Raw genomic sequence first — 25,109 nt, forward strand, 5'->3', positions numbered from 1 at the left:
GATCCTGTTTCCTTGAATTTTTTTATAACACTTCTGACAGTAAATAAACTTATATTCAACTGCACTCATACAGCACGATAAGTTAAGCCTTCATTTCTGAGCCTAATAATCATGTTTTTAACACTGACGTCCAACTCCTTCGATTTCGAAGTCATTTTACTGCAGTAATCGCAAAATAATGCATAGACACTTTTGGAGTAGTTTTGCAGACTTTATACTGGTAGTTTTTTTTTATCAGTCGAAACACATGACTTCAATGTAACAAAATTTGCATAGCAATTAAAACTTTGCCAATATTTTTTTGACGTGCAAATATTCGAGTTTGAAAGAAAAAATCGTAGAAAATGCAAATTAAAATAAAAGTTTTACTATTTTTATATATCTAAGATGTCTTGTATTTAATTACGACAGCTAAAATTGCACAACATTTTATTTATTTGTCAATATGAATAAATTAAGGCAATTGCCAATACTTCTTTTACCCACTGTATGTACAAGCAACTCGAACAAAGCACATCCACTCATAGAGCGGCACAAGACAGCGGAAAAGGAGCAAGAGAAAGAGAATATTTTTCCCAGTGCTTATATACTATGAGATTCTGATAGAGATTTCCTACACGTGTTGAATTTAGGTAAGGGAAGTATAGGGATCTTTTAAAAGAATTTGTTTAGGTCAGCAATTTTTTATCCCTTCACTCGGAGCGTGGGAACATCTGACGAAAGTATTTTTACAGAGCTTTCTGTTGCATTAATCAAATAAAAAAAGTGGAATAGGATCAGGAAATAAGAGAATATTTTAGAATGAAGTTAACATGTGTTAAAAATTAGGAAATTAATTAAGTTTAAATTAGATTTTAAAATATCATTATATATATTATGAAATAAGAAATGTTTATATTTCATGAATAAGAAAAAATATTTATATGTGAAAAAAATGTTTCTTGTTTCATGTCGTTTCTCTTTACTGCGAACTGAAGTATCCAATTTTCTTCCGTGTTCCTTTAAATATTTATTTTCTTTATAGGAAGCACGATGCGGCTACGTGGTTTTGCTGATGGCCTGTTACTGGGTTGTAGAGCCGATTCCGGTGGCCGCTACCTCGTTGCTTCCAGTTGTTCTCTTTCCTTTGCTCGGGGTCATCACCACAAACGAAGCAAGTGGGGAGTACATGAATGTAAGTTGAAAAAAATTTCCATTTTCAGAAGACATTAGTAAAAGACTTGAAATTGCAAAGAATTCTCTTCTTTATGAAAGAAGCTAGTTAAGCATTTCATTGATCAAGACTCGTTTTGTACCAGGGTTTAGATTTTGGGCCGTATTTCTGATTTATTGGTAATATTTCATATTTAATAAAATACTGTAGAATCCCTTTTAATTTTCAGGACCTTTACCATGATTGGAAAAAATATTTTTAGGTTAATTGAATCATTGTTTTTTTTAAAGTTTTGTTAGTGCTTAGTGAAGACAATTTGTAAAAATTATTAGCATCCTGTGTTTTTTTACCATGTTTTCCCATCTGAGGGTCACAAATATATAATCATTTTTATTATTTAAATAAAATATTTTTCAGAAAATAAAATTCTTAAAATTATTCTAAGTCACTAGGTGAAAATGGTGTATTCTTAGTGCAATGGAAAGACATTTAATGTCCGCCTGCGTATTCGACTGATTCCGGATTATAAATATTATATGTATATATTGTAAAAAATAAGCGAAACTTTAGCTACTAAGATGCTTTTAAAAATACTGGTGTGGAGAAAAATATAAATTATTTTAAAATAAACTCGAAAATTGTATGATAAAAGAGGAACATACTATTCAAATATTATTTTTAGCGAGTTCGAGCCAAAACCATTGGAGAGAAACGTGAAGTTATTTAATTGACGAATATTTTTGAAACAAAGACAGGGCCAAAGAAGAAACTTTTGTCCTTTTATCAACTCAGTAGATAAAACCCCCGTTTCGGAAGTGAAGCTGAAATTAAAGTTCAAGAGTTGCTTGAGCAGCATTTTAAGGCACTATGGTATTAGTTATTAATAGTTAATCCTTTGACTAGTGAATATTTTTAAAAATATTTTTCACTCAATTTCCTCTGAAAATGAAGACGATATGTCCCAAACAAGACGAGGCAACGCTATTAAACCAAAGGCTGGAACCATAACAAAAACGTACTTTTTAGTTTCATTTTTGGTTCCGATACATAATATTCTCATTTAAAAAAAAAACCGTAAATAAACTACTTTTTTAAAAAAATCTAAAACTCGAATATAGCTACTTATTTTGATTGCCAACTTATAAATTTACATTAGCTAAATAAGATTTATTGCAAAAATATATGATGCTAAACAATAAATCAAAACTTGCGAAAGAGCACATAAAAAAAATCTATAAACAATAGCTTTTGGGGTGCAAAGAAGAAAGCGCCAAATGGGTTTTAAGTATGAAAAATGCACATCTGCTCTAGATCTGTTAATGGTATCATTACAATGCTTTTCATAGAAGTTTTTAACCTAGTTGCAATTTTAAAATTTAAATGAGATATACAGGGGAGTTATAATTAAACTTCCCCTATAAACAGCATCCTACAACGCAAGCGCGTGAACAGATTGCAACGAAATTCGGTATATAGACTATACACGAGATGCGCTCAAAGAATTGCGGAAAAAAAAAATAGTTCCGAAATGTCCACCAGAGGGCGCCTTAACCGGAAAAAACATCAAATTTAACACATTAAATCAAAACGGAATACAGAAACAATATTAACATTTATTGACTAGTTTCTGGTCACCTGGTCATCGAACCACATTAAGTAAAGGCAAGGAAAAAATGACAGGACGAAATTGCACAAAAGGAGCAGTTGTTAATCGTGTCCTGGACGAAGTAAATAAAGGTGATCCATGTGACCAATCTCATTCACCAACTAAATTTTGAGTCGACGGACAGTGTATTATTCAACAGCAGATCGTAATGATCCGTTGGGATGCTTCGCACTCGAAGCTTTATGGAGTTTCCAGCGTTTCCCGGTTTTTCACTTTATTACTCATAATTCTTGTTCTGGATTGTTAATATTGTTTCTTTTTTCCGTTTCAGTCTTTATTGTGTTAAATTTAAAGTTTTCCCGTAAAAGGCGCCCTCTGGTGGACATTTTGGAACTAATTTTTATTTTTTTTCTCCGAAATTCCGTGAGTGCATCTCATGTATAGTCTATATACCAAATTTCGTTACAATCCGTTCACCCGTTTGCGTTGTATGATGCTGTTTACAGGGGAAGTTTAATTATAACCACCCTGTATATTCTCTTTTAATAATCAACGTTATTGCTATTAGATCCCAAGGGCCGTGGAAAAGCGGCATAACTCAAAAGTTAATGTTTTATAAGGTTGCATTTAAATGATTAAAAAGGGAATTGTTTTCTAGTAATGTGAATTTATTAGAACGGTATTCGTAGTAATAAATGCTGACACAGAGGAGTATTGTCGACGAATCAGATGAAAAACTATCTTTCTTCGTCTGCTTTCTTCCACGTAACACTTTTTTGGCAACATGATGTCTTTATCCCCTTTCACTCCCCATACATCAACGTCAACTTTCTGTTTCCTTTCTTAGTACAGATTCATTAATTTCATCTTTATTAAGAGAGAGAGAATTGTTTATACCCACTCACATCCATATCTGCTCTTCACAAATTCTCAGTTTGTAAATCTCGTGAGCGTAAAAATTTTGGATCTAAATTTTTACCTTCAAAAGTAACGTTATTTTTACTATGTCAACTCAACGTGTGCAAATTCAATCAGAAGTTGAAGCGTTCTTCCGCTGGTGTAGTTTGGATATTTACCGCCAGGCATATAGATATTTGGTGTGATCAGAGGAGCAGATGCCGTCCTTGTCATTTAATCATGGATTCAAAACTACAATCGTATAACTTCAAAACGGCATTGTAATATACCTGATAATTTATACTTCGTAGGTGGTTTTACTTCACTGTTTATAAAAGTGTATCATTCAAAAGGGGAAAAAAATCAAGATTTAAAAATTTGTCAGAAGTTTCTTAAAAATGAAATTTACAGCGAATGCAAAGTATTTCCCAGTTAGAATTGATTTTCCATATAATTTTTCGGTTTTAAAGACATTTCATTTATGCAAAAAAAAAAAAAAAATCATAATATGAATAGTTAGTTAATAAAATATTTAATGGTGTTGAAAGAACTTAAAGTTGTTTTAAAAACGGTTTTATTTTCATTAATTCGTTTTCGAGCATTTGTGATTTTTTTTAGAAATGTTATCGGCAAGATTAAACATTTTAAAATCAATCATATTATTCTAAAATCGATGCAGAATTTGCAATTATTGCAAATTTAGTTTACTAAACAATTTTAATTTCAAAAGCTCTTTTTTGGTACGAAGCAGAAAAGATATTTTTTACTGGTTTATACATTTTTACTGATTTTGCCAAATATATTATTTATAGAATTTTTCTGCTCATATAATCCAATAGTTTAAGAATGAACATGATTGCGATTAACCCTTTAATCATCGCGCTTTGTGCGTCATATGGTAATGAATTATCACTGCTCAAACTTATAAACTAAAATCAAAAACACTATAATTCGATGCAAAAATCACACGTATAATGAAACTCCTCAAATATTTCAATATTACAGCCTGAATCGGTAATACAGCGAATTCCCGAAACATGTGTCTTTCTAATTAAATAATATGAAATACGAAATAGTTTAGAGGTTAGCATATCGCATCCATTTAAGAAAAAAAAACCATGTCCGCCTAATAAACATGATTCCCGTTTCATAGTAGAAATGCATGATTTAATTATATGAAGCTCAATATTTGTTCGCTCAGAAAAAAAAGCATCAACTCGTTAGATATATTAAAATTTTAACTCTTAACTGTTTTTATTTTATTTTCTAAATAGATGATACTTTATAATTCGGGAATTATAGATTTTTCTGGCTGAATTAAAAATCCATAGAATGCTTGAGGGCATATTCAGGATTATTTATAATTTTTGCATCGTATTACAGCAATTTTGAAGGGTTTAATTTTAACTTGTAATTGTCAGTAATGTACTTGGAATGCAATGCATTTATAAGTAATTTATAAGTGTGATAATTCGATATTGTATAACGTGCAGGCACATTGGATTAGAGTTTAAAAGGAAGGAAATTGGACAAATGTTTTTTTACACTTCAATGAATAAAAATTGCAAGCACAGATACAAAAATTCGATGCTTTTCTCCTAGAAAATATTCGTCTGGATAAACATTTTTAATTTGTTATGAGTAGGGATTGCAATACCGGAGCAAAATTTCAATACCGGTATTCGGTATTTTTCAGATCTTAATACCGGGATACCGGTTTTAATATCGGTATTAGAAATTTTAGAAAAATAAAGAAAACACAGGTGTTTCTTTGTTTTATTTGCCAGTTTCATTAGAGAGTGCAAATGTTACAAAAAATAATTTGTAACTTATAAAATATAACAGTATATAAAGAGTCGCAAAAAAGTAAAGGAACATCTTATTTATTTAAATCATAAAAAAATTGTAAATATCACTATTCAGTCTGTGATACTGATACAAATTTTTGAAATGTGATCTTAAAAAACATAATGCATCCATTGTACTGTCATTAAGCCTGGAACGTAATTTTGTGCAAAAATGACCAGCTGTCGAAAAAGCTCTTTCGGCATCTACGCTAGTTGGTGGTACTGTTAGGAAGGAGCGATATACTTTTTCCAAGTATTTACCTATATATCCCTCATCTTCAACTAAATCGATTTCTCGTCGGGTGGTTTTTGATATAGCTCATTTCTGTATTGTAGTTTGGTTCTTTGAAATTTTTTTTATCTATCGCTAATTCTAATTTTTCTTCAAGAGACAATTCATTTTCACTATCGACATTGATGTCATCATAATCTTCGATAAGTGAACCGTATTCTTCTGAATGTGTATAGGTTTGTGGGTAAAAACATTTAAGAAAATTTATTATAAACTTAATCAGATTTGAATTGGTTATTTTCTTTTCTTTTTCATTTTTAAAATCATTATAATTAAGTAAATACCATAAGACATTTTCTATTTCGGTATGTCTTTCAACTGTGTGATTTTTCAATGTAATATATAATTCTTCAGATAGTGATGTGTGCTGTTCTTTCAGTGACTGCAGCATGAAATTTATTGTTGCATTAGCTGTTAATAAATTAGAATCTCTCTGACATAATGCCTCAACAGTCAGTTTTATTGGAAGTAGAGCTGATGCAGTTCTGGATATTGAGTCGAATTCACTATCTGAAAAATTAATTTACGAGTTGAAGTCGATTATTGCTTTTTGAATTGGATTTCTCAGTTTCAAAAATCGTTCCATCATTAGGAGTAAACTGTTTCAACGTGTCTTAGAATCTAATATTAACATATATTCTGTTTTATTTTCAGTTAGTATATATTTTAGTAATATGTCATTTTTTATAGGGGAACGTTTAAATATCTTAACAATGTTTTGAACTTTATAAATTATAGGAAGCAATTCTTAATGGGTTAATATTTCATCCTCATTAGAAATATCTTCTTCAGCAATGAGATTGTCATTATTTTCATTGTCAATATCACTCACTCTCACTCTTACTCTCTTCAAAGTTGGAATCCGAAGTTTCTATATCCACAGTATTTGGATTCTTCTGTTCTTTATTTTTTGATATCTATTACTCCTAATTGAATTCCATCAGCATAACACAATTGCTGATTTGCACCAATCAACTTTCTAACTTTGTTCATAACTGTTGCTCCATCATTCGTTATGGATACAATATTTTCTTTCAGCGATAATCCATGTTTCGCTAATTTAGATTTAAGTAATTAATTAAGCCATTAATTTCGTCCATTAGGGAGATATAAAAGCAAAAACGTATACTATTTTGCTATGTTGGCGATTCCTGAACATTTAGTGGAGACAATTTTAAAAATTTCTAGTAAATACCGAAAAACCGGTATTTAAACTTGTGAATACCGGTATTACAAAATCGTAAAAATATCTCAAAATACCGGTATTCGGTATCCCGGTATACCGGTATTGCAATCCCTAGTTATGAGTATAAAATGGTAAGATAAAAATCATTAAATTGATCATCAATATGCTGATCGGCCCTTGAAAATTGTGACTAATTTACTCGAGAATGACAAATTCCCAAAAAAAAATCCAGTTACAGGGCGGAATAAAAGATAAACGGTGAAACGCGAAATACACACGCTTACGCAAAGCAAGGGGCAATAGATAACGCAATAAACATACTTTTTTTTTTTGCACCTAGCATAACAAAACAATCATCCAATTAAAAAACATGAGTTTAAAGTTGAAGACATTTAAACTTAAAACTTTGAAAGATATATGACAAGTATCAGGATGCTCAAAGTATTTATTTTTAAAATTTATATAAAGAAAAAACTGTCAGTGTAAATAAATTGAATAAAAACACTCACAAATAAGTTGTCCTTTTTATCTCCTAAAGATTTGCGAGGCAAAATGCCTCCTAATCTCCTAAAGATTTGCAAAGCTTTTTTTCTCCTAAAGATTTGTTTTAAAGACAAAATGAAAACAACTGAGTATTTCAAGGCAATCGATTATTTTACCAATGTATTGTTAATCACTCACGAGTTAATTCGTGGCTCACATACTCAGTTGCGAAACCTCATAATCTACTTTCGTATTCATTTATAAATATATAATTGGTTTTATTAAGTAACGTAAGCGTCATAATGTGACAACAATATATTTTTAATTTTAATGAGAAAATAATATGCTATAGATGTGTTTAGATTCTCAAACTATGATTATTGTAAATTCGGGCATCGTTAGATCATGTATCATTATTAATCTTATATCTCTATCTAGGGAACGAATATGATGTTCGTAGGAGGCCTTTTTATGGCTGTAGCTATCGAAGAATGCAATTTGCACAAACGAATCGCTTTAAATGTCCTGAGATGGGTAGGCCCAACACCCTTATGGTAAGTTAACTTATGCATAAGAGAATAATGATTCTTATAAATTAGATTTTGATGAATTCAATTGCGCTTCACATTTGTTTTCAGGATGATTTTCGGTTTCATGAGCACGTCCATGTTTTTGTCTATGTGGATCAGCAACACGGCCACTGCAGCTCTCATGGTTCCCATAATCGAGGCAGTCATGGAAGAGATGAGAGGAAAGACGAATGACAAAGATGAGATGATCGAGATGAAAAAAAGTATGAAACGCGTTTTTAAATTAGCCTAATACACATTTTTACTGAAATTTTAGAATTTGCATTTAGGAAATGCACCGAAAATTTTTGTTAGACAACAATTTTTAATTGAAATAGTTTTTCGAAACGTCACTATGTGCCACTGCGAAGGTATGCATTGAGAACAGACTTAAAATCTCTTCCAAACTTTATATTCAACAGAAAATCACATTTTTGTTAAAAATATTGATATTTATGAGGTGAAAATACATCACTAGTTTAATGGAAGAGGTCTGACTTAGATCTTGGGAAATCTGTTTTCAAAATGCCTCCAAAACCCTTTTATTCAATTTCTATTTTTATTCTTAAATATTGGCATATGTATGTCGGATATGTCTTTCACTATTGTTATAAAAGTGATTTCCAACGCAAAGATCGATATGAATTATCAGATGTAAGTTTGGAAAAAGAATTATAAACCATCAATGCTCAAATTGTTATTCTAATGTATTGTATTAGCAACCTTATTCATTTTTTTATGAAAGATTTGATTCTTCAAAAATTATTTTTCTGTTCTTATCAACTTCATAAAAAGATTCAAATTATTTCTTTTCAATCTTAAAAAAAAAAAAAAAAAAAGGAACATTTGAATCTATACCTTACAGTTTTTTGACGTTTCCTTTCGTAGTTATTTATGAAAAACCATTAAATTTCTTTTCGATGTTTTTGTTATTAAAAAAAAAGAAAAAAAAAAGGCTCGTAGCGATATCTAGAAGGATACAAAATTTTTTCAGATTTAAGTTTTAGATAGATTATTGCATAGCATTAATTTATTTGGTTGGCTTATATATGGAAGTATATTTGTAGACATAATTTTATAATTACACAAAGAAAGAAAAATTAGAAACCTTTATTGAAAAAAAGAAGTAAATTAAAATTCACCTTCTATTAACTGTTTTCAACTATCCGAGGTGATTAGGATTACCGGATCCAGTCAGCTCGAATAATCGAAGATAATTCCACTGTATCTGTATATTGTTACAATTGGATAATTATTCTTTTCATTTCAAAAACATTTAAATCTATCTACAAACACTGCATCTAAATAGCGATACAAAAGAGCCGTTAGAGGGTTAGGCTGATTTTATTTTTATTATAAATATTAATAATTTAAAGATTTTTATTTTCTCTACAGCTTCTGTTATTGCAATTGACGTTAAACCTGTAACTGAAAATGGAGTTTTTCCAGAATCACAGTCAAGGGATTCCAACGATCCACCGTTGCCAATCGCTCCTGAGTAAATAACCTTTAGTCTTATTACTACATAATTGTTTTTATAATTAATACTAATAATTTTACCCGATATTCATGCTTAAAGATTATTCGTTTTTTTTTTTTTTTTTTTTTTTCGTAATGTTGTAAATAAGGCTAATATACTTTTTAATCAATCAATTTCTAGAATTTTCGAATGATATTTTCAATTTTGACGCTGCAAAGTAATAGAAAGCTTGACAATTCGGTCAAATAATTCTCATTCTTTTATTATTTTGAACACAACTTTCCGTATCAGTTTGGTTCTCCTGTTCGTTCTAACAATACACACTTAATACGCTTTTAATTTGCCTAAATTCGGTTTTGTAAATATGAAAATTTTATAATTGAATTTTCGATTCATTTTATTTCAAGCTAGAGTTCTGAAGTGTTGCGCAGATATGTATTTTCCAATAATACTATAATATCTACAAAATTTAATTAAAATTGGTTAATTGATAATTAGTTTTTAATTTTACGTGTGGCATCATTTTGTAGTGAATCTGAAAAAAGTGAATACATGATTTTATAATAATTACAATACTAAATTATAAAAACATCGTTGAATAATGAGATTCGAGAATATTTAAGGAAAAGTGCTTTTTCTTTTAAGGAAATGCTTATATTAATGAGCTAATAGGTAGAAAATAAACTTCTAAAAAAGAAAAGGAAAAGTGTAAAAGAGGAAGCAATGTAAGAAAATTAATCTGCAATGAAAATTATGAGAAATCATACTTCAAAATATGCATTAAAAAATAAAAATATATTATAAAGGAGGTTGAAATTATAGTTTATTTAGGAAATTTATATCGCATTTTCATGTTTTTTTCAAAATTTTTAACTAATAAATGAAAAAAAAATCATCTTTTTAATAGACTAACAAAAAATATTTTTGAGAAGTCAGTTTTAGTTCTACTTCTAATAAATTTTAGAACTTTAAATAAAATAATCTTTAAGTTACTTGCATTGGGGGGAAAAGTAGTTAGTAAAAAGTTATTAAAATAGTGAAAGCAAAAAAAAATTTAATTATATATAATTATTTGATTATTATTCGTCAATGAGGAGCAGCCGTATAATTGATCTGGTGAGTTTTAGATGGATTGCAATATGAATGCTAATTCGATCGTAATATGAAATTTGAAATTTCAATGGATGTTTTGTTATCTTTTAAAAACTGACTTATTTTGGAGACTTCATCTCAATAATATATCTGTCGAAATAATGCTGTCTTTCAGTGGATGAAATTGCGCCAGCGTGACATCTGGTTTTACTCTGCAACTGCTTGATCTTAGTATTAAAAATACTAGACAGTCAATCCGAAAGAGACCAAATTCTAATTAATACAAATCGCCTATTTAATAAATCTAATAAAAGAATGAATAAGTTTAAGATAGAATTCAGATGCGTAAGTTAAAATTGAAAGAGCTAGAGGAACTTTTAGAATTTAAAGAGATTTTCGATTGAGAAATCTCTTTATCGAATCGTTATCGAATCATCTGTTGTATATTTAAATACCTCTGATTTTGAGATAAGAAATATTAAGTTATGTGCATATTTCAAAGCATGCTGGTACTTTAATCACGGGGTAATTTATTTTGAATTTCTACATGTTTTTTTATTGGGCGATATTGGGATATAATTATACGTTGTAATAAAAGATTAAAAAGAATTCAGGGAAAAACACTTTTTTGCATTATTTAATATTTAAAATGTAAGAGGAAATAGCATTTCATTTGAATAAAAATTTAATTTTTAGTTTTAATTTTAATTTTTACAAAATTACCATTTTATTAACTGCTTTCTCAGAAGAAATTGTGCAATAAAAACTGTAAATATGCTTATTTTTCACTGTGACATAACATAAACCAGTAAAAAATTTAATAATCATGATGATATTATGCTTTTTTTTGAAGAATAACATTAGAAAAAAAATCACTGAGTTGTTGTTTCTGAGCGAGACAAAAGTAATTTAATCCTGAGATTTTAAAACCATGACTAGTGGTTTTTATTTATGAAGCTGAAAAATTTGACAGCAGTTACCTTATTCTTAAAATTTATTTTTACCTAATTCTTAAAATTTATTTTTACCTAATTCTTAAAATTTTAATTTATGAATGATGTAGAAAATAGTTTTTGTAGGGAGCATTGCTGCTTAACAGATAACTAACTCGCCATTTATTTTCAAAAATAAAACAGCCATAGCAATAATAACCAATAATCGCATCGAGTGATTAGCATAATATGATTTTACTCAAAGATGTCAAAACATTTTGAGATTATTAAGTTTGTGTAATGAACACTGAAAGAGAATTGCTACAGAAAAAAATTAGTAATAATCTTACACTCATTTTAAGATGCTTTTCTAATATCTGATTTTGAATACATACTTGCAAAATAAATAAAACATTGTCTTATGACGTTTGGTTAAATCTTTCAAAAAATTATTAAACTGTTCATTGAAAAAATAGTGAATGACTTATGAAAAGTTAATTATTTATTGTCCGTTGAAAAATGAGTATGTTAAATTTAAAACATAAGTTTAATACGCAGGATTCAAAAGTTAAGAATGTCAGTTTTTGTAAAAAGGATCTAGAGTTACAAGTCCAAATTATTCTACATTTTATCACAGAAAGTTATGTTTTTTTAACTAGAACAGATAACTAGCTTATGTTTTTTTATCTTGGATATATTTTATAGCCGAGATTCTATCGTAATTGCTAATTATTACTCTCTTTTTTGTAAAGTATAATTAAGATAAAAATTTAATTAAAAAAAGTTTTCTAAAATATTTTTACTTTTACATATATGAATTATAGAGAGAAAGTACTACAATCGTCAAGAAAAAAAACATCAAGTTATGCCAAATTTGTGTGTTTCGGACCTTCCTGAGTTCGGGAAATATATTTTTGACAGTATGTGTCTGTCTTAACTCAAAAACGCTTTGACCTAGACAAATTTGGTACATGACCTTTACACCAAATGTGTAGATTTCTATCAAATGTTGAATGAAATTCATTGAGGGAAATTCTGTCCGTTCAACTGTTAAAATATAAATTATCACAACTACAAAAGGAAGAGAACTAGCTGAATGAAATTTGTTACATAGATTTAATAATTAAAGGGCCTATGAAATTTGGAATTGAATCTATCAAGGTGTTGATTTTCTATCGAACTGTAGTTTCACAAGCATGCAAACGCGATAACTTGAAAAGTCATTGACTTAAATGTACGAAATGTAGTACGTAATTTTTTTTGTTTACAGTTGTAGTTCTGAGTCAAATTTGAGCTTAATCAAGTGAAAAAAAAAACGCGTTCTAAGGCACAAAATCTTTTTTCTGCTATATTAACAGCGTTCCAGGAATTAATCAACATAAAACATAAATTCAGTAAAAATTCTAAACTCTCGTCGAATATCAATATTTATTAACTATTGTTAGCTAATGCCCTGCAAATCATAGTCATATCCAATGCCCGCAATTTTGTATGGAAGCATGGGTAGGGACACCTTTATTAGAGTACATGTGAGAAAGTTTTGGAGAGACCACTCCAGTTGGTTATTTTGAGCACCAATCAGACGACATTTATTTTAATTATTTTCTAAGATCTACCTTCAGGATCATAACCAAATGACATGATTGGTTTTGAATAAAAAAATTAATTTAAAGGCCGATATGTGTAGAAAATTTTAATAGCCTACCACATTAGAAAAGAAATGAAAAATGAATTTAAAGAAACTATTCATGCTACATATAAGTATTAAAAAGGAATCAAACTGCAGTTACACATTGTTTCATTATTAAAATTTCTCTACTATTAAATATTATTTTTCTGTATAAGTAAATTTAAAAACTCGCTGAAAAATATGTTGTTGTTTTTATTTAATGCTATATATTCTTCGCATTTTTTTCACCGATAGCACTTCTTATTCTTCTCGTCTGACATTCTGATTGCATTTGATAGCTCATTTAAATCTCTTTCAAACAGCAGTTTTATTTTAAAAAATTTAGCTTGATCTAAATTTCCCAGATGTGGAGATGATATCCATTTTTCACTCGTAAGTGAAGAGACAGGTGGGATAAATGATCGACTTACGCTTATCTATATATGATTGTTAATCCATTTTAAGCGTAATGAACCTTTTGAAAGGCGAATTCAAATGTCTATCAACATGTATACACTATTGCATTATTGATTTATCTCCGAAAGAATGTGATATTCTTTAACGTCAGTAAATTTTATAAAATTTATTTCTATAAACTCTCTCTGGTATCTTGAAAAGTCGTATTTCTTTAATAATAATGTTTCATTTTTTAATGCTTTGAAATTTATAATTCATTATTTTAAATATTCTGGAACTCTGAAATCAATTTTACACCTTCAGACGGCGTCGCAGCTTTGAAACTAAAATGTAACTAAGAGACAACTAAAAATTGTGCGTTATGATCCATAATATATATTTTATTTTTAAATTTAAGAATTCGTGTGAATCCGGGAAAGAAGGAAAAATTATTACAGAATTCCATATTTATAAAGATGAAACAAGTCGTGATAGACAAAAATGTATTCAAAAAATTATCTTCTTCAACGGAGAGAATTAATCATTCGTTTATACGATTAAAAGATTCAGGCAGATTATCTTAATTTATGAAGTAAATGATTTCCTTCTTGTATGTTAAGCTGGATGACGTATTTTTTTCCGGCCTAAATTGATATAAAAAAAATAGAAATTAAACGCTCACATTTTTAAAAATCCTATATGAGTATCTTTCAGCTGATTAGTTGGTATTTTTATCATTGAAATGTCTTAATTTCACTTTCTTTTTCTAGTTGTGAATCTATTCTTTCTAACTTATTAATATGATTTAAGGATATAAAGAAGACAAAATTGCAATTAATATTTGAATTAACTGCAATTTTGTCTAATTGTCCCACGCGAGTATTTAATAAAAGTCCGTATTCTGGCTACATTTTTATACGCAATGATTCATTACATATTTGACTGAGAAATATTCTTTCATTTCCCTTTCAGCCCAGTTCTCGCTCCCTCTCTTTTCCATTTTTTTAATCAGTTTTACTGCCTTCTTTTTTGCCAAAAAAGATTTCAAGATTAAAATGTTTAGTAATAATTTGTAATCTACTAGCTATCATTACGTCATTTTTTAAATCACGGGAATAAATAAGGTGCTTCAACATTGCATGAATCAACTGCAAACCACATTAAAACACGGGTAGCATTTATGTATAAATATATTAGTAATATATAAGTAATATATAAGAAATTTTTTTAATTTTCAAAGTTGATAATCCTTGTAAACTGTTTATTATCATTTCTTATATTTTTGTAAATTCTGTACATAGTTATTTTTGTTTTTTCTACTGTAAAAATTTTGGTATTAAATAAAATTCCCATAACATGCCCATCAAACCGTTCAGTGATCATAATGGTCACGGATGCGGGGGTATGAGACGACATTATGCTCTGTATAAATATATTCCTAGCCATGCATTTGAATATAAACTTCTAAGCATGTTTAGATATTGTTTTAGACATGTATCCTAATATATGCTTAGATATACTATATTTAAATATAGATTTCTAGACATGTTAAATATTATCCTAGGCATATATCCTAATGTATATCTAGATATATTTTCTAGATATCTAATTTAAATACATACTAAGAATGTTTAGAAAAGTTCCAAGCATGTAGCAGGGTTAAAAATGAAATGATTTGTTCCTATTACACTTTATACTCTTTTTATTGGCCTGTTATAATTATTTTCATAATATCCTAAGCATATATTTTTTACAGTCAGCATTTTTTAAATTTATTTTATGATATTCAATTTAATTTGAATTAAACAGTCATCCTTTATTAATTTGCTTTTTTTGAAAAAATTTCGCCAGTAGTCCAAATCGTCTTCATATGATTGCAGTGCTGAAACGTGCCATGTTCTTAAGCGTAGCCTATGCAGCCAATATAGGTGGGACTGGAACCTTGACGGGAACGGGTCCAAATCTTGTCGTCAAATCCGTGACTGAAAAGTGAGTATGCTTGCTGACAATTGAGATTTCTCTCTTCTAACTTCACACAGATTTTCGAAAAAATGCGGCTGAGACCATTTAGTTAAAGAACAATGGGTGAATAACCTGCGATTGTATTAAAATAAGCGTGCGTGACATTCGTGCGGTGTCGCTATTTTTAAACGTGTATAATAAATTAGAGCACATTTCGCTCATAGAAGGAGAAAATACTGCACAGTAAAGGCATGGAAACTATGCAGAAAATTTTAGTTTCATTCGTTATTCGTGAGATTCACGTTTCTGTCACTTCTCGATACGTGTTTGAAATCTTAATGAATTGCAGTTCACTGGTACTAGTTTCATTCCTAGAAGAAAAAGAATAAATTTCTTTTGTAGTGGTAAAGAACTTGATTTTTAAAATATGCATTTAATAAGAAGTATTTTTATTTTTGGGCATATAAAAGTTGATACTAAAATTATTCCAAGTAATTCACAGAATTCAGTCTAAAATTCCTTATATATAATTCATTGTCGATTTAGTATCTGCTGATCTTAACATTTTAATCACTACTAGTGTATAACATTTTATTTTAGTAAAATACAAAAGGCCTGTTCATGCATATATATATTTAAATCATTGGCGGCAAAATTTAAAAGACATGAAATATATGCGATTTTTTATCAATTTAATAGGCATAAATTTTACACACAAAGGTTTTTACTACGATGCAACTTATACGAAATCTAATCTATTGTTAATTATTAAGTAGTTTTGAAAAATCTTGGAAGATTTTGAAAATAAAATTCTAAATTTATTGCTATACTCTCAGTGTTTATTATAAGCTCGAAATGAGGTTCTGAAAAATATTCAAGTGAACAAAATTTGATATTGATGAATTTTTCTCTTAATAAAACAAAAAAAAAGGCTCTAAAGTGCGCATCTAAAGATTATTAAGGCAGAGTTACAGAATAGCTTTATTTATCGGTGTTCAAAAATCCCTCGGGGGGGGGGGGACCTCGAAATGAGGATGAGATGCTTCCGGCATGGTGGTTGGATCTCGCCACCCTGGAGGGTACACTAATAGGTGGGGGATCTGCCTCCTCTCATCGATGACGGGGCGTACTTCTTCGGGGAGGGTTGTACCGTGGCCGGTGACGGCCCTTAGGACTCAACCACAGTTCCCGCCAATTGCTGTTGCGGCGGTCCGGTCATTCAGTTTTATGGTTTAAATCCGTGTGCCTTCGGGCGGGTCGGAGAGTTAGATAGTTGATTTATCGGTGCTCAAAGAATATCTTATACTCGAAAGGTTTTAGATGCTCTTGTTTCCAAACTTAGATTCTGTTTTAATTTCCTTTAAACCCTTCGCATATGACTCTGATTCGTGCATCGAATTATAGAATTTTTATATTTAAATTGATAAATATATCAAATACAATTAATTTGAAAGAAAAAAAACACTTGGATATAAACTGTCTAAGTGCCCTTTATCTTTTGGATTGAAATAGACAGGTTAAAACTACAATGGTGTAAAACACGCTTTCTTTATTTATTGGAAATTAAAAATGAAGTAGAAGCTGCTATCTTATTCGGAACAAAAATCTTAGGATTCTCCTCTATCCGAATTTAACATAGGAATTGAAATGAAGTTTGTACATTGGTTACAGTTTTAAATTTAACTTTTTTTGTAAATGAATTGCTTTTCTGTAACTTTAACTCGTTTAATGCGCAAATATTACGTCATCTAATTAAAAATAGAAAGACATGTTATGTTTTTTGTAATAGTATTCAAAAATATTAATGCACAAAAATAACATTTACAATTTTAAAATTCAAATTTTTTAATTAAAAAATGGTATCAATTCAATTGTCGTGCAATTTTTTTCTGAATGTCTATATTTTTTAAAAATTATATAATATGAGAAGCTTTAAACAATACTTCTCATTTTTGCAATGAAATTAAAATCATTTCGTACAACACCTAATTGCATAATTTTCTTCCATTGGTGAAAATTCGGGGAAGAACATTTTGCTTATTATCTGCACAATTTACTTGATGAATAAAAAAGGGAAATTTAGCATGTCGGAAGAAAACGCGCAATTAGAAAACATATTTTTGCACAGTAATTCTTTTAATGACACTATGATGATATGGGACTTTCCTCCATGAAGAAGGTTCGAGTGCTCAGTAAACGGAACATGTGTAAGGTCATTAAAATCACACAGCTTTATGGGTATCACCATTTGATGCTTAAAAACATTTTGCTGGTTGAATCATGAACATCAAGTATGTTTAAAAGAATAATTGTAATTGAACATAACCAAATATTCTCCATGAATCAGATGGTCACCAAGGGGCGGTTAATTTAAAATAAAAATGTTTCAAAGCAAACTGAATATGCGTTTAATATCGATTTGATGTAAAAAAAATATAAGATTTATTTATTTTTTCAAGTCACAACAACTTTTTCATAAGAAAACGTAATTCCATTTTCAGACTCTTTCCCGAGTCGAATGATTTGACCTTTGATAAATGGATGATATTCAACGTCCCGGTCATGCTCCTCTGTGTCATTGTTGCTTGGGGTTATCTGTGCCTCGTTCACGTCCGGAAAGCGTAAGTAAATGAAAATTAAAGTGTTTTCTCTATGAAAAGGTTTAACAGAACATGAACGTGATATTTTGTTATCATTCTTACCCTTGATTGTCTAATTCTAGATCGACGGTTTACACCAGTGCAGTGAAGAAAAGTCTGCAGCAAGTAATAGACAAAAAATACGAGGAGCTGGGCCCTATGACGTAGGTCACCTTAAAAGCTTCTCTTTTTCTCTTTCTTTTTTAAAAATCCTTTCTACTGTGATAGTCGAGTTAATATAATAATGTTAATAATCTGTAATACTTATTTTTTTACATCGTTAGTTTTCTAGTAAAAAAAAGTATTTACAGGTATTCTTAATGCATGCCAATTCAGTTATCCTCTAACCTTGGCAACCATTTGGTGACTTGGTGACGAATTTCACGACAGAAGGTTCTAAAAAATACAAGAATCAGAGCTCTATCTCTATTAAAAACTGAGATCAGAAGTACTTCTAGGAAATTCCATGCCCTGTAGAAAAATCTATGTTAATGCGAAGAAGCTGAAACGATTCGATTCTTTTGAGTGATGCGCTGTTTGATTGGAGTAATGCACTACTGCTGTTTTCTAATTACTGTCTATTAGCTTGTGTTGTGATTTTTATCGTTATTTTGTAGAAATAATTCTAAAGTATCCATTAATTCATTACGTATATTTTATGCAGTAATTTTTATGAAAAAATTATTTTAATGCATAGAATTCATTTTTCGTGCCCCCCCCCTCCCCTTTTTTTTTAAATTTGAAGTTGATGCTTTCATATGTTCCTTATTTTTCATGACCAGACATTTTTTTTACTGTAGTATTCAGTTTAACTTCCACTATTTTTAACTTCCACACACTTTTTTTTATAAAATATTTTATTTAATAAGAAACTCTCAAGTCATATTAGGAAAAGCAAAATTATATAAGCGAATGAATACATCCAAATGACTTTTTTTTCGACTACCTACTATTCAAATAAGAAATTCGAATTTTTATTTTAAAGAAATTAAAACGACAATTTATAATTTTCAACATCAGTAATTTGCTCATATAATTTATAAATCTTTCAATCAAGATAGCTATGTGTTTTGTTTTTTTTTCATCAATTTTGCAATGAATGAAGGTTTTTTGCTACACTTTTCCGATTACTTGCTTGCAGATGAAGGAATGGAGTTTACATTTGAAACTAAATCTACCTCTATTTTCTACTGCCACCTTCTTAACCTTTCCTCACAGCATGTTCCATTCCACCCTCAGCGCTGTTTAAATTCCATTCCCACGGGGTTCGTTTACTATCCCTAATTCGTATTACTAAAAAAGTCTCAGTGCCTAACATTCCCTCCCGTATATTCGGCATTGTTTGATGTACCTAATTCTCACTAGTATCTTTCTCCTGCCTTCCAACTGATTCCTTTCTAATCTAAGCTCAACTATTGTTTGTTTGACAACGGATTCTAAAACCTCCTCGCTTTTGAGCATGGGTTAGGATGGGTTTAATTCGTCAAAACAGAGATGAGAGGAAAGATGAAAGGAGGGGATGCCTACATTTAACAATAAAATAAACTCGGATTTCTCGCAGACTGAATTAAGATAATACGATCGGAAACGACACCATATTCACTTACACGTGAAAAAAAATCGAACTAAAATTATCTAATAGGGCGAAAATCAAGGTCAAAGAAGGACGAAGTATTCTGGAAATGCGCTAATCCTTCTGCGTCTCTCCCCTTAATGAGATAGAATCGTCCAAAAGTGGTCGTCTCAGAATACTGAAACGAACAGTATCCACATTTAAGGCTTTTCAAAAATGGGAAGAGGTCACATACCACCCCATTTGCCTTAAATAAGGGAGTCGTGTTTGCTTTGCGTTTATCACCTTCTTGTGAAATATCAAATCACCTTTATAAAAAATTTTCTATTATAAATAATTATCTAGAGTGATTATATTATAATCAAACTGATTAATTGGTATTTATTAAAAACAATCGTAGTTAATATTAATAATAGATAAAGGGGATAAAATTGATATATCACTGTAATCAATTACTATTAATGTGATTAAGTCGATTATTATTAATAATAATCAACTTAATCACATTAACCTTAAGAATTGAATAATATGAAAAGATAGAGTAATAACAATCTTTATACTATGGAAATGAATATTTGTATGTGTTTCATACAAATCCTTACTTTATGATCTGTCTTGATGAAATTTGGCTTACGTGCTCATCAAGACAAAATGAAAATCGTTATCAATTTTCCAAATTCCAGAAATTAAAAATTACACTGTTTTTAGCATTATGCAACTATGTCTCATAAAAAACATTATCTCTTAAATTTTTCTGCATTATCTTAAATATCAAAATAAAAACTTTTTAATAATACCAATTTTATTTCTATACAATTTTTTTTTCTAATTTTAGTAAATTTATCGATTTATTTTGATGTACAACTTGTAACAACTTTTTTCTTTGTTATGATGAAATTCGAATTAATTTCAGTGTTCCATCAAGCTAATAAATTGCGTATTGCTGCCATTATTTAAATTAAGAAAAATTGTTTTTTTTTTATTTCAATTCGAAAATACAATTTTAACTTCCGATTTTATTTCGTAATATATGCACTTTTTAATTTGCTTGCTCAATAATTTATAGTAGTCTGATTCAATTAATTTCATGTTTTTCTGTCTTAGAACAAGGTAAAAGCTGAAATGAATGTAATCAATATTAATAGCTTAACAGCCAGAAAAACTGGTTAATTCGCTTTAAAAATGTAATGCTTATTTTGAATCTTCAAACTAAATTTTTTTTAAAATTATTTCTGTTCAAAACAGCTGAAATTCAGTCTTGGACATTTCCTTATCAAACGATTTTCTTAAATTAGTCTTTCATATCATTTCTTTACTTATTTTTTTAACTCTATCAAATGTCAAATTCACAGTTTTGAATTTCTTAGGTGATTTTTTTTTTCATTTGTTGATAAGCAGATTTCTATCAGAAAATTTGTTGTTTACTTCTAATGGCAAATATCTGCTGATTCTTTTTTCATTCTTGACAGCACGAATGAATATTGCCCCTAAGAATAATAAATTAAAATTTTATATATCATAATGGCAAATTTTTCAAAACTTTCATTTTCATATTAATTACCTTAATTATCAAATGTACATATGATAAAGCTAATACTTGTTTTCTATCTTCCTTTTGATTTCAGCTTCCAAGAAAAAGGTGTGTCCGTCCTGTTTTTTCTGCTCGTAATGCTGTGGATATTCAGAAACCCACATTTCATCACCGGCTGGGGAAGCTACTTTCCTGTGTAAGGACTTGCTAGAATTTTTATTTTTCGGCGGTTTTTCTATAATTCGTTTTCTCATTTAAATATACATGGCGTAACCCATGGTGATGATAAAATCGTTGCACCATTCGCGTTTTACTAGGAAGGTAATTGCATTCCCAAGTGTAACATAATAGTTTATTTACAATTTAATTCTTTATGCATAATGTTAAATGTCAATTAACATTATGCATAAAAATATAGCTAATTATATTAAATAATGTTTAATATTTATTAACAACTAAGTAATGTTAAATATCACTTAACATTATTAAACCGTTGATCATTTGTTTATTAATGAAAAATGAGGAACGGCTTGGTAAAAAAAAAAAAAAAAAATTATATATTTGTCAATATTATGGCAAAGATCTTCAAGAAAGAAAGTAAAGATGATAGAATATTTTTTTAGATTTTAACAGTGAAATTAAAATACATTCCCAAATATGGAATAATATTTAATTTAGGATTTAATTCTTTGTACATGATGATAAACAGCACTTATTTATTAACAAAAGACAATCAAAGACTTACTAAAATTTTAGTTGAGTATTCGACAATATTATTTTGAAGATAAAGTTTTGATTGCATTTCATATTGATAAAATGTTTATCCTTGAATGGATGAATGAAAACTTTATACATTATGAGTCCGAAGTAAGAGAAAAAAAATATGGTAATGAAATCGATGATTGGAGAATTTTTTAAAGAATCCAGAGAAATAATTGTTAAGTAAATTAATTCTTTTAGTAAAATTTTCACCATTAAGCTATTGCTAAATATGCTTCTATTAATGTTTTAGCTTCCGTTAAGTTTAATTGTCTGAATTCTAAGCGTGTCAAATTTTGCACAGTTGTCAATACATATTTTAAAACTGGTACAAAATACTTTTTAATCTGAAATTTTCTACTTCATTAGTATGTTTGCTTAAATTGAATATCTGTTTTATTATATATCCCGATGACTTCATCTAAACATAAACGACTTTGTGAAAGCCACAAAAATTTATTTTAAGAGCATTTCAAATATGAATTCAGAAGCCGTTTAGAATATTTTTATGAATAGTGAATTGGGAAAGATTCGATTTCTTTCGAAGATGCAGTAAAATATTTCTCTTCGAACTATTTCAAATTAGTATGGTAGTATTCTATTTCAAATTAGTATTAGTAGTAAAAGCAGGCACCGTATGCATATTTCCTTCTACATTGTATACGAAAAATCTTTCGTAGCTCATAAGGGGTAAAAAGGATTTGAGAAAGCTTCTAAATAACTTTTAGAAAAACCTTTAGAAAAAAAAAGCTATTTCCTTTTTGTGCAGAAAAATATCTGATGCCACTCCAGCCATCGGAATTCCAATTCTGCTCTTCCTGATTCCTTCAGAGCCTCTGAAGCTGGGCCGCAGTCGCCCCTTACTGGAATGGAGGACGATCCAACACAAAGTGCCTTGGGGGGTGATCATACTCCTGGGAGGAGGATTTTCTCTGGCTCTCGCATCTGAGGTATTTACCAGCTTTTTTTTTTTTTCTTTGCTTTTCTTTCTTCTTTTAAATTCGAATGCTACCAGGTTAGCATAAAAGCGTGTTAGGTATAGAATTGCAAATATAATTTGAGGCCTCTTATTCAATGAACAATTCGATTATCCATCAAAGCACTTATATATAATACTTTAGCAACGGACATATAAATTCTTCATTTTTCGAATTACCCTACATAAGAATTAAATTGAAGAGTCCGAATTATATACCACTTTAGAATGTATTCATTCCTTACTTTTTTTATTACATAAATTGTTTAGAATGAGCGCAGTTATGATTACCTTTTCTTTTTTGAGAGGACTGGATAATTTTTGACATTGATACTTTCTCTTTGTTTACCTCTTATATGAGAATGTAAAAATTCTAATGTTATGCAGTTAGCTTACGAATTTATTATAATTTCTCTTATACACAGAAAATCATTTTAATCAATTCGAAAACCAGATTTTGACGAATCTCCATGTTTCAGAAACAACCTGAATCCGAACAATCGATTCTTGGAATTATACCTATCTCTTGTCTGTTGCCTAAGTCCAATTGCTCAAAATATTCTAAGTTAGGCGAATGAAATGGATGTATGGATTTTACACCAAATTTGCAGACTTTTATTAAATTTTAAGCGAAATTTACGGAGAGGATCGTATGTGTAATTTGAGGGTTGTAATCATACAAGTGAACTCAATAATTGCGAAATGAAGAGAGCTAGGTGAATAAAATTTGGCACGAGGTTTTGCATTTAAAGTGTAGTTTATTAAATTTTGAACCAAATCATTCAAAGGGTTGGCCATTTATCGGGCTGTGCTTTTTCATGCTTGTAAACGCATTTACTGAAAAAATGCTATGAATTAAGTGAAACTGGTATGCAATATTGTGACTGTAATTGTAATCTATGGGAAATTTCGATTTAAATAAAACCTCCCAAAATACATATTCGATTTCCGTGGCCTCTTCTGGCATGCGATTAACCTTCGTATTAACAAGAATCCAATAGTTAAGATCAAACGATAGATTCATTTAAAATGCTAGATTTGCCAAAGATATATATTTTGTAATTGTCGTTTGCTAATGCTATGTAAGTCGATCGCAACCTTAGCCGAGGTCCGCATTTTAATGTGCGGGTTAGGAGGGGGGGGGGGCTGAAATTTTTTTTAGAGTGCAAATTTTGAAGATATCACTCTTAAAGGTTTTGATAATGTCTGTTATTTTTGTGAACGAATTAATTTTAAAAAGTACGAGCACAACTCGAACTGGCGTTAAAAAATATATACATATTCCAGAATCCTTTCGGTCAAAATATAAAGAAAATATTTTGTATTTTCTAATAGGCTGATCTGTAAAGTTTTGTCATTATTTACTGTGCTTATATTTTTTTTATCTGTCTACAGATAAAAATTTACGACAAAAATAAATTTTAAAATGATTTTTTTAATTCATTCGTTCTGACGTTCCGATATGTCTAAAGCAATTATAAGTTGTCATTCTTTATCGTGACGCAGCGAATTAGCTAATAGTGTTTACTGTTTTTATATATTTAAAATTCATAAAGAAGTTATTTATGTCTTGTTCTACTGCGTACTTTTTCTTGCTTTTGCTGAAATCTAATTTCTCTAAGCGTTTTTGTTAATAAATACCCAGATTAAGTTTCGAAAAGGGTCAGTTTCACTTCAACTCTTGTAAGTACGTTTGATTGAAATGTTTTTGCGGCGCACTTAATTCTGACCATTTTAATAATGGATTTAATAACCGATATTATGATTTAAAGTGATGTAGGAAAAAATCATCCCTTGTCAAAGGTTTTCTTTATAGTTGACAGAAAGTCTTAGAGCTCTGGAAATGGAGATTAACCAGATATAATATTCCGGACATATTCTTTACATAAACATATCTTCATTCCTCGATATGACGTAAAAGACCCAAGACACTAATGACAATTCTGCTTAAATATATGGTAATCAAAAATGATACTAAACTAATGAGATTTTGTCTCTTTGCCGAACTCTTGAACGCACGTTTGATTGAAATGCCGTTGCAGTTCACTTAAAATTCTGTCCATTTTG

At 29.5% G+C, this 25,109-nt stretch overlaps 1 protein-coding gene across 3 annotated transcripts in view; it reads left to right on the top strand.

Moving 5' to 3' along the window:
* Window positions 1–25,109, top strand: part of LOC129967043 (Na(+)/citrate cotransporter-like) — a 102,076-nt gene that overhangs the window by 66,769 nt on the left and 10,198 nt on the right. For 2 of the 3 annotated variants that reach the window (XM_056081682.1, XM_056081680.1), the window contains exons 2-10: window positions 1,025–1,174; window positions 7,903–8,018; window positions 8,103–8,257; window positions 9,429–9,531; window positions 15,454–15,591; window positions 18,066–18,185; window positions 18,287–18,367; window positions 21,402–21,503; window positions 22,836–23,016. In XM_056081682.1, coding sequence (XP_055937657.1) covers window positions 1,025–1,174; window positions 7,903–8,018; window positions 8,103–8,257; window positions 9,429–9,531; window positions 15,454–15,591; window positions 18,066–18,185; window positions 18,287–18,367; window positions 21,402–21,503; window positions 22,836–23,016 — 1,146 coding nt within the window. The remainder of the gene's footprint in view (window positions 1–1,024; window positions 1,175–7,902; window positions 8,019–8,102; window positions 8,258–9,428; window positions 9,532–15,453; window positions 15,592–18,065; window positions 18,186–18,286; window positions 18,368–21,401; window positions 21,504–22,835; window positions 23,017–25,109) is intronic. The other variant, XM_056081681.1, reaches the window with a different exon arrangement.

The sequence above is a fragment of the Argiope bruennichi genome, chromosome 4 (assembly GCF_947563725.1).
Source record: "Argiope bruennichi chromosome 4, qqArgBrue1.1, whole genome shotgun sequence".
Taxonomy (NCBI): Eukaryota; Metazoa; Arthropoda; class Arachnida; order Araneae; family Araneidae; genus Argiope; species Argiope bruennichi.